The 10878-nt window shown below is 35.5% G+C and overlaps 1 protein-coding gene across 1 annotated transcript; it reads right to left on the bottom strand.

Moving 5' to 3' along the window:
- Positions 1 to 3054: 3054 nt before the first annotated feature.
- Positions 3055 to 6769, bottom strand: LOC131063202 (uncharacterized). Its single transcript, XM_057996991.1, has 3 exons — positions 5435 to 6769; positions 3633 to 3695; positions 3055 to 3423 (listed from the first exon to the last, which is right to left on the bottom strand). Exons 1-3 carry the CDS (start codon positions 6270 to 6272, stop codon positions 3398 to 3400), a joined length of 927 nt encoding a protein of 308 aa, XP_057852974.1. The 5' UTR covers positions 6273 to 6769; the 3' UTR covers positions 3055 to 3397.
- Between the last annotated feature and the right edge of the window lie 4109 nt (positions 6770 to 10878).

Below are 10878 nucleotides of genomic sequence, written 5' to 3'. Positions count from 1 at the left end.
AAAATTGCAAGGGGTGCAATTTTAGGACGCTACATGTTTTAATGAAGGAATTGGTAGGGAAGGACTAGGGAATCATATTCTTTCTCTATTATATTGAGATGCATTTTCTATAGGGACTTTGATTCCTTGTTCCACATGTCCAAGACCTTGTCTACTACATCCTTTTTAAGAAATCTATCAAAACCACATTTGCAATTTGTGTAACTCTAATGGAGAAAGATTTTCATCATATACATTGCTAGTGTAAGCATATTTTGAAGCACCAAAGGGATGAATGGATGGATCATTTTAAGGGCATGAACATCTTTATTAACATCATCATATCCACTTGGGAGTTAAGAGAGTTCTTTTTCATTGAGTTCTTGGGTTGAGAGTAAGTACTTTCATCATATAATGGTTCATTTCTACTCAATGTAATAAAATAGGTGATATATTCTTGAGGAAATAAATAACACCCTCTTGCATTAAAACATGTTTATGATTAAGATAAGTTCTAGGAGAATAGGGGGCATCTAAGTCCACAAATATGTTGAGAGTTGGATTGTCAATGTTTAAATCACGTTCCTCTTGCACCAAAGCATTCTTCTAGGAAGAGGACTCATCATTACTCTTCAATGCTTCATCTCTAGAAGAGAGGTCATTGATGAAAGTATTAACAATTTCTTCATGTATAAAGGAAACTCTAGGAAAGAGACAAGCATGATCCATCTCAACATCATTTGTAGGGTGGTTATCAAAGGTGCAACATTAAACATCTACTAAATCTAAAAAATTTCATGAACACATTTGAAAAACTCATGATATAGAAATATGAAATGTGAATGAAAGTTTTTGGAAATGAAGTAAATGTTACGAATATCCTTGAAATCTTCATCATGCAATATATTGGAATTCAATGAATCAATGCAAGCAACATGAAGTGAAATATGCCTCCTTTCACCAAATGGTTTTGATAAATGTAGCTAATTAGCAATGTAGCCAAATGTAAAAATGAAAACCAATCAAATTGTGTAGGATCCATAAATGAAAGTCATGTCTAATACTCTAACTCATAATTATACAAAATGTAAGAAGAGCCGAGTTCACCAAGATGAAATGAATCGAAAAATGGATTCTAGCATAGAGAAAAACTAGGATCCAAATCAATATTATTCATTGGAGGAAACAGTCACCAAGATCCAACTTTAGTCCTAAAGGAGAGGAGAGCTAGATACTATGTATGATTATTTCCTCTTTTTGATTTGATTTGTTTTGATATAATTGGAGATGATTTTAATATGCAAATGTAAGAACTCGGTAAAATGATGCAAAATTGACAATATTCAACATCCACAAACAAATACATAACAAAAAGCAGACACAAAAGAGCATATTTGAAAATGGGATGTAGAGAACTTGTTGAAAGTTCCAAAATGATCAAGTGGGGTATGCACCCTAGACTTGGAGGTGTCTCTGTTAGCTAAAGTGTTAGATTATGAACTAGGTTGTCCTATAGATCTTTCCCTCCAAAATTTAACCTAAAAGTGTTGGTCAAGTAAGTAAATTGACATAGTCTAAGAGTTTTCACTAGATTTCTACACAATTTCATAACTATCGACTATCAGATTTATAATTTGCACACGTAGAAGGAAAATGTTGTGTTGTATAGGGGCTGGATTAAGTCAAACCCCAGGTTGGTGTTTTCACCTCCACTACAATTATGATGATAAAGAAAAGAGCGCTTACCTTTGGTAGGGCATAGGCTAAATCTAAATTTAAATGATATTACCCTAGGTTTGATAATGGTGGTGATCCAATACTTCTTAGATAAGTCCCTCAAGGGTCGATGCAATAACCTAACATGGCAAGACACGACAAGATCAATCATAAAAACATACTTACATGTAAGTTGTAGCTTATCGCTCCATAATTCTCAAATCTGGAGAAAGTTTCTCAATAATGCTTGCTCAATGATGTAACTTGTAATTTGTGGATTCTCTATGATTAGGCTTTGTAAATGATAAAATGATTCCTTTATATAGGGTTCACAACATATTTTCTACTTTAGGCTGACTTCCAATAGTCATATCAAAATATCGGGATTGGATCATAAATGGTAGAAATCAACACTCACGTTTGATTGTGTGCCTTTTGGAGGGACTATGTCACTAAGCACCCTAGTCCACCTAGAAAAGGACTAGAGAGATGGTTGCAAAGTATCTGGACCTAGGACATAGGATTAGGTCACTTGTGAGCATATGACAATAATTTGGATGTGCTACGACCAAAAATAGACTTAAAATGAGTTATGAGAGAACACACTAAAGCAAGAGCTCAAAAAGGAGTATGAAATTGTAAAGGGTTACAATTTACAACACTACAACAACATTGCACCAGCCCAAAGATGCTCCTACATCACACATTTACAAGTGTTCATTTACTTTGTAATGCATACTCATGTTAAGAATCACATCCACCTCAAAATGAGAGGTGGAAGGGAGTTGAGGGTGAAGCCCAAGGGAGGTGGGCATGATGTAATGTAATGGTGAAATATGCATACCTATGTCGAATCCCAATTGATTTTGGGCAAATTTTAAAAGTATTTCTTAACTCAATTACATAGCAACATATCACACAACTTTTTACTAAGTTTAGCATCTTCTCTAATTCCTAATAGAACTTGGTCCTTGTGATTCGATGATCTTCCCAATGTAATTTCAAATACCATCAATCCATACAATCAACAAGGAGCAAAGAGTACAAAACATTGGTAGGAATACAAAATACACTAGCTTAGAATTATATGATACAAATGACCCATAACTATGAAATTTGACCCTCATTGAATTATAATTTTACATAAAATTCCCAAAAGATGAAGGTACAGAATTTATTTATACTTTATAAATAAATAAGTGACATCTACATTATATTAAATTTTTATCTCCACTATCCCACAACCTAAATAAACCTATCCAATACAATAAATTTCCTAAATTAACACTAATTAACACACTCTAAACTATCATTTATTAAATCTAAGTTGATTTGTGTGCATTATTAAATTAGGCTGAATTAAACCAATAAAATTTTATGTGATTTCTACATTTACAATTATTCTAGGGCCTAGACTTTGGTGCCAGGCAGGAATAAAGTAAATTTAATATGGTATTTTGGTTTATGTGATTTCTACATTTATTATTATCAGATGCCATCGCTCCAATGATATTGAATAGAATCTCAATCAGTTTCTCCACAAAAGAAGATAAAATTATCTGCTTAGAGAAATAAGCTTCGGCTCTGCCACTCTGAGCCAACTTTTCATGATATGAACTCAAATCACTCTCAATTTCACTCCACCTCCGTCTCCTTTTCTTATAGCACATGATAATTTCTTCATGCCAAGGATGCCAGTCCTTTAAATTGCAGATATAAGCAACATCCCTGCAACATAACACTAACATTTGTTACATTAAATTTATGTAACTTCCACAGTTCATAATGATCAATATGCTTAATATGTCTACTTTTGGATTAGACCATGTAACATGATCTAATCCAAAAGTAATAAGCATATTAATTTGTTACATCATTAACTGAATGTAGCATACTATAAATCACACAATTCTGAAACTCATGGGAAGAGAACCTACCTGCTAGAAGTAAAGCCAACAATTTTGATATATAATGATGCTCTGCACTTGCAGATTTGCTTCCTGCAAAGTTTGGATTGAGGATTGCATTTAAATAAGTCTATGCATGTTATCAGTGATCAAATTTGAAAGTTAGTCTTGACTTCCATAAAAAGGGTTTTGATTTGTTACCCTGTTATATAGTGTATCAAAATTTTAGAATTATTACTGAATTTCACACCAAAAATAACGTAGAAAACTTCAACTTGTAACAATCTTTTGCTCAACTTCACTTTGTTGGGCTAATTGTGATGATAGCAAATTTTTTTACAAAATTTAAGTTGGGAGAGAATAAGAGTACTTATCATCAGAGATAGAAACAATTTTAAACAGTTTTTTGAAATTTGAAGTTTGAAGCAGTGTAGAATTCTCTCACTACATGGAAAATGGATCTCATAAACATATTGGAGATTAATTCTAATGGCAGGATATTAAAACTGGATTTGGGAGAGAATACAAATCAAAATTTCCATTTCACTTTCAGTAGGATCTCTTTGTAAACTGAATTTTTTTGCACTTGATGTAGATAGTCAGTTTATATATAAAACAATTATGCGTAGTAAACTGGCTCTGCTACATTTACTTTACTTAGACCGCAACCTTGCAAGAGAAGGTTTAATACATGATTTATGTTATAGAAGCAAACGATCTCGCAATCTATGCCTAACAATTAGTTGGCATTTGAAAGGAACTTTCAAGTACTTTCAGAGACCTGTCCATTGAAGAAGGAATGCTGCAAACCATAATTATTCTTAAAACCAACAGTCCAGTTTCAGCATATTTATTGTTCTTAAAATCAACTGAACAGATTCAGCATATTTATTGTTCTTGAATTCAACTCCCAGTTTCATTGTATTTCTGACAATGTAGTTAGTTGTGTTATGTGCTTTTTGGATTTCCTTTATCTTAGGTTTATTGGGGAATAATATCAGAGAAATTATTTTCAATAATTGGTGTAACCGTGTAAGTTTTCCACAGTCTCTATTCAAAAGTCTGTTTTTGGAATCAACAGTGAATGTTTTTTAATTACATTCTGTAATCCAACATCAATAAGAAGAGGGTGAAAAATTAAATTATACACACAATTACACAGAATTATTTCTAATAAAAGGTAATTAAGGAACTTAAAAAAAACCCCGTTCCACAGGTAATTGAGTTCAATAGTAGAACATCTCAATATACACATGCAAAGTCTAAGTTTAAATCCTAACTGATCTATAAAAGATAACATAATGTTAAATGTGTCTGATGTTGGTTTTTGTTATGCAGCCAACCTGTGGATCATAATCATAGAATTTGATCTGTAAATTTACACAGTTTATACCATAAGCTATGCACAATGACCACACTGTATTGTATACGATTTCCTTCGATGGAAACCATTATAACAGGTGCCCAAAAAGAAATCTCAGAAGTTTAGATCTGGGTAGATAGGATTTAGGAATATCTGATGACTAGTGGTGACAGATTACAGCCCTCACTTTCATCAAACAGATTGCTTAACTTTGCTCAACACAGTGTTGCCGAGTATCTTACAGGCATAGCACAAAGGGGTAAAGATATAATAAAAGCTTGAGATATATTTTTGTGGGGCAGTGTGTCAAATTACGACGTTGAAATATTTAACATCATAATGTGTAGAAACGCTAAGATTGTTTGTGAATTGTGATTAACATAATGAATGCTAATGAGATACCTTCAACAGAAACAAAAACATCTTCTAAAAACTAAGGGATTTTTCTTTTAAATCGAGAAATTGGAACCTGTGTCGCAGGTGGTGGTGGAATTCCAGCCATCGCAGAGGCAGAGCTCTTTCCCATCATCGGAATCATCATCGTCGTCGTCATCGTCATCGACACTGTAACCGCAGACTCCTCGAGAGGCCTTGCAAGATGCACAGAAGCTAGAGTTCCCAGGCACCTCGAAGCTGAGCTGAAGCCCATATGACCAGTCGCCGGCACTTTTGTATCTAAGCGGGGCCGAGGAATAGGCAGAGGCATACGAATAGCAGTCGAGGTGCGTAAGATTGAGGGCGCCAACGGAAGAGTAGTGAATGCCGCAGCAGGGAGGAGGTTTGTTGTGCTTAGTCTTTTGGCCCATGCCCGCCCAGGCGGGGCAGTTGTAGAATGCATCACAGCCAAAGGGGGAGGAGGAGGCAGAGGAGTTGAAACAGGGGAGGTGGGTGTCAGGGAAGCCCTGAAACAGGGGCGAGGTGTTAGAGCAGCCGAGAAGGAGCAGGGCATTGTCGGGCGTGGGGCGAAGGAAAGGGGAAAGCTTCTGGTGGACGACAAAGCCGAGGCTCTTGTGCATTGAAGCGCAGGTGGACATGTGGGGATCGGAGAGCGTGACGAGGCCGAAGGCATAATCAATGGAGAGCACCTCATAGCTGCCTGAAGGGAGATGCAGCATCATTACATTGTTGATGCAGTATAAAAGCTCCCTGTACTGTCGGTGCCCACAACCCTCATCTACCCCAAATGGGTAATCCAGACTTGTGTTTCCACAGAAGGTCCTGCATGCTCTGCTTCTCGCCGCCATACCCGCCACTGTCACTGCCACTGCTATAATCTTCCATACACGGGAAATCAACATTGAGGCCATGGCACACGCATCGACTCCCTTCCTCTCCGCTCTGCAAACACAATTAAGCGAATTGTTTCTTTTCAATCAAAGGCGAAAGTGGGCAGTTGCCTGCCACTCTTTCTTAATTCCTCCCCTTTGCTTTTCGACTTCCAGCATATCTGAAGGACAGCCGGTGGGAGCCATTGTGGAATGCTTTGGCAAAGATCTCGTGAAAAGAACAAAAAGGAAGTTGTGGGTAAGATTGCAGAAGAGAAAAAGATGGATTCGTTCCCACTCCAGTGGGGTCATCACTCAATTTCTTCCAGTTGTTTAAAGTTGTGTCGAAATGCTTGGATTGGGCCATCCAGATGTCTTACACGTACAGAGGAGGGAATCAGACAAATGAACCAGAGTTACTTTAATTTTGCTTTGAAATTTCACGTGTTTAGATTTTAAACTCAAAGCTGCCTGTAGCGTACGACTGAAATGAAATCTGTTTAAGACTCCTACACCACCCACCTGCTCAAGCGGAGCATTGCAGACATGAAATCCAGGCTTGCTCACATTTAGTGTAATTTTGAGTCGGGTTGCCAACATAAAAATCATGGGAATTTGTTATTCATTGGAATCATAAAAAGCGCACTAGTTTGATAAAAAACTAGAAAACTGTTACACTCAGAATGATAGCCAAAAAGTAATTGTAGAAACCAATAAGCAGTTATTATTTATCAATACCTCCAAAAATTCGTTAAAAAAATATTAAATTAACACACTATCCCAGTTCCCTTAATAAAGATTTACAAAAACCTAAAATAAAAGTATAGAATTTATAGCCGCTACATTTAATTGAGATTAAATATGGAAATTAAGATTAATTAAATTTGATAGTTCAAAATTTAATGATGGAGTTTACTCCTAAGAAGTAGATTCATCAAGGTGTTAGATTTTTGGTGCTTGTCAAAATAAAGACTCCATATTCTACGAAGTGAGTGTTCTTTTATAAAATTAAATATACCATTCATGTTGCAATGCAATCTAGATGTTAGTTAGAGTATAATGTATAATGAATTTAGTATTTGTATATCTAAAAGATCATGGGATGGGATGGGATGGGATGGGATGTTTATGTGATGGAGGTTCATATAAATGAAATATTTTTGCAGATGTAGCGTCGTAAATTGTCACCGGTCTAATTTACACCTCATGTTTGTGCTCCCACTTTAGCGTGTCTTATCTTCATCCCTTCTCTAGGTCCGGTTTGACCCCATTCTCTAGCTTTTAGGTCATGAACACCCATTGGTGGGTCCCATGGTGAGGCACCTCTCCCCCTAACACCTTATTTTGGTCATGTTTGTAGAGGGACCAAGGCATGAAACACCTTGGTCTGGACCAAAACGTCATGGTCCAAATTTGAATTGGGGCAGGTGTTGTATCTCCTCGCCAAGAACTAATCCCGAGGTTTGAATGAGGCAAACCCCTATCTTCAACATCTTTCCCTTTCTTTCTATGTGCAGGTAATAGGTGCAGAGTTGTATTTAGGAGGATCAACAAAGTTTACAGAGATGAACAGGTTCAACTTTCGATGACGGAAAATTCAGAGGACCATTGCAAATTGATACTATCTGGTCCTGAAAAATCAGGCCGAACTTCTAAGAACATATTTTAGACATCTTATTTTGCCCAGAACCAGGTCAGTGGCTCTGTGGGACATTTGTAGTTTACTGTTTATGCTAGATCACTTCAATTATCACCATTTTTGCCCTAATTTTAATCAATCCAATTCAACCCTTGGGAAAGAGGAAGTCAAACCCCAACCCAGATGAATCTAATTATAATTTTCAACCCTTCCTTAGCGAGATTGAGGCTAGATCTATTAGGTTCACCCCAATGTTTTGGTCAATTTGCGATTATTTGTGGTTTTATAATTGAAACCTTAATTTCCAAATTTGCACAGTTAAATTTTGGTGAACTTGACTTCTTACACTATTATTTCTGATTTGTGTTCTCGGATCTGATTTGAATGCATTTTAATTTTCAAGTTTGCACTCATAGCTTATATTAATAAATTAAGAGGTTAAATTCATAAAAACCTTAATTTATTTTGGTTAATTTGATTTGTGGGTTGCATAATTTGTAACTTTTGTTTTTAGATATGATCTTAGGCATTCATAATGACACTTAATAGATTTGATTTGTTTGCCTTTTCAAATTTGATTACATTTCTTTTTACTTACATTTATCAAAATCATGTGCTCGATAATGGTTTCTTTCACTTTACATTGCTTCTTTTCATTTATAACACTTTGGCATATTGCATTTTTAGAATTTCCAAAATGTTTCCTATTAATCTACTAAATCTCAAAGCTTTTATTCATGATGCATGTTGTTTTATGGTGATATTTTTAAGAAAATGCATTACATATGTAGATCACATAAAACCTTTTGTAGATAATGATAATCCTAGGGATGACATTGAAAAATCTAACACTTGTACCTCTCCTAGGGTATCTCATGTGAATGAAGAAAGAGCCAATACTCCTATCAATGAGATCTCTCTAATGGAGAGCAAGCATTAAAGAGAAAAATGACACCATCTTCTTCTCATACACATACCCTAGCACAAGGGGGGCAAGATCATAATATTGGTTTTTCAATTTCTTTAGATCCCCCTTATTCTCCTAGAGTTTATCTTAACCATCAAAACATTTTGAGGAAAAGATGATGTTATGCATTTCATTCATGATATATCTCCCCACATAACATTAAGTAAAGATGAGGAATTAAATGATAATGATCTTACTTCCCAACCTATCAAAGAGGAAATGAATGATGATAGAAAGGAGAATCTCCCTATAGAGGATATTCCTTCTTCATCTACTTCTCCCTTTGTTCCTTCTAGATGTACTTACACTACAAATTTTAAAGAAATTAATTATAATACTCCTTCTCAATTAAAACATTCATATAGAAGTGGCTATAGCATAATATTAAAACAATGTTATAGAGGACAAGGACTTGGAAAATACGAACAAGGAATTAAAGTCCCTATAAACCCTCCTACACAAGCTAGTACAAAAGGTCTAAGTGATCCTCATAATTCACCTATGGATGATATCCTTAGGGTATAAAATCTTAAGGAGTACTTTGCAAGACATAAACTCTATCATCAATCTCAAGGTGGTTCTTCATCAAACACTCCTTTTTTCTCACATCATCAAACTAATGACCATGATGCCAATGATTGTTCATATTTTCAAAATGGAATGCAAGGACTCATTGATAATGGCATAGTTAAAATAATAGAAAATAATCCATCTCCTTCGAGCAACCCTTGTCCTACATCTCAAGAGACAAGATGACCTACTCTTATTGATGACCAAGAGAAATTAGCCACTAGGATCTTTTGGAGATTGAAGTATGATAAGAGTGTTATATTTCCTTTCATTAAATTTAATCAAAATTATAAGCATAAGGAAGGTGATGAACATTGTCTTTTTCATCATGGTTATTCTCATTCTCTTTAAAATTTTAAATCATTTGTTCAAGACCAATATGATAGAGCTCACATATATTTTACAACTGATCTTGCACTCTTTCTTGGTGAAGAGGTAGTGCCTTAGCACTCCATTCACCCTATCATGTTGCTCCTCGCTCCTCACCCTATGATATTAGTAGTTAATTTCAGTGGGGCATCTTTGTCATGAGTGGTGATTCTTTTTCAATAACAAGCTACACATGACCGTTGGAGGTCGACCTAATCGGTAGTTTACCTAGGGAACCCTATATAAAGACATTTTATCAACCTATTTTCATCTAACAAGCTAAGCAATCTAAGACTAGCGCATCTGTGAAGAATTCATCAAGCATTTTCATAAATCTTCGAGGTTACATATTCATCCTTCAAGCATTCTGGAGCAAAATTACATCAATCTTATGCAATAATGTGTGTGATTAGGGTTTTTCATGTTCATGTGTTTGTCATGTCATTACATTCAACATTTGTGATTACATTCAAAGAGCATTACATCATCATCAATTGCAATATGAGCTATACCTATTCAACATTTATTTAAGTATTTACATTATTTCATTCAAGGTTAATTCCTAAACCACGATTTGACTCAGGCAAACCCCTATCCCTAACATCTTTCCCTTTCTTTTTTTTTGTAGGAAACAGGTGTGGAGTTGTATTCAGGAGGATTGACAGAGTTCACAGAGATGAACAAGTTCAACTTTCAATGATAAAAAATTCAGAGGACCAAGGCAAATTGATACTACCTAGCAAAATTTTGAGAACATATTCTAGACCTTATTCTGCCTAGATCTAGGTTGGTGGCTCCATGGGACATCTGTAGCTTACTCTGCCAGATCACTTCAATTATCTCCTATTTTCCCCTAAATTCAATCAATCCAATTCAACCCTTGGGAATGAGGAAGTCTAACCCCAATCCAAGTGAATATACTCAGAAATATCAACCCTTCCTTAGTGAGATTGAGGCTAGATCTATTAGGTTCACCCCTCTTTCCCAATGTTTTGGTCAATTTGGGATTACTTTGGTTTTTTCATTGAAACCCTAATTTCCAAATTTGCACCATTACAACAAACGTTTGATAACATTTGTTGTAAGAGGGCATAATATGGGAG

This window comes from Cryptomeria japonica, chromosome 1 (genome assembly GCF_030272615.1).
Source record: "Cryptomeria japonica chromosome 1, Sugi_1.0, whole genome shotgun sequence".
Taxonomy (NCBI): Eukaryota; Viridiplantae; Streptophyta; class Pinopsida; order Cupressales; family Cupressaceae; genus Cryptomeria; species Cryptomeria japonica.
Note: the sequence above shows the minus strand (reverse complement) of the source record. Positions and strands in the feature narration are given on the sequence as shown.

Bases quoted from the DNA above. Each gene is read 5' to 3' on its own strand.
- LOC131063202 (XM_057996991.1), bottom strand. From the start codon at position 6,272: ATGGCCTCAATGTTGATTTCCCGTGTATGGAAGATTATAGCAGTGGCA. The intron at 3,696-5,434 runs GTTCCAATTTCT...CAAACTTTGCAG, and splicing joins CACCACCACCTGCGACACAG to GAAGCAAATCTGCAAGTGCA. The intron at 3,424-3,632 runs GTAGGTTCTCTT...GTTATGTTGCAG, and splicing joins GTTGGCTTTACTTCTAGCAG to GGATGTTGCTTATATCTGCA.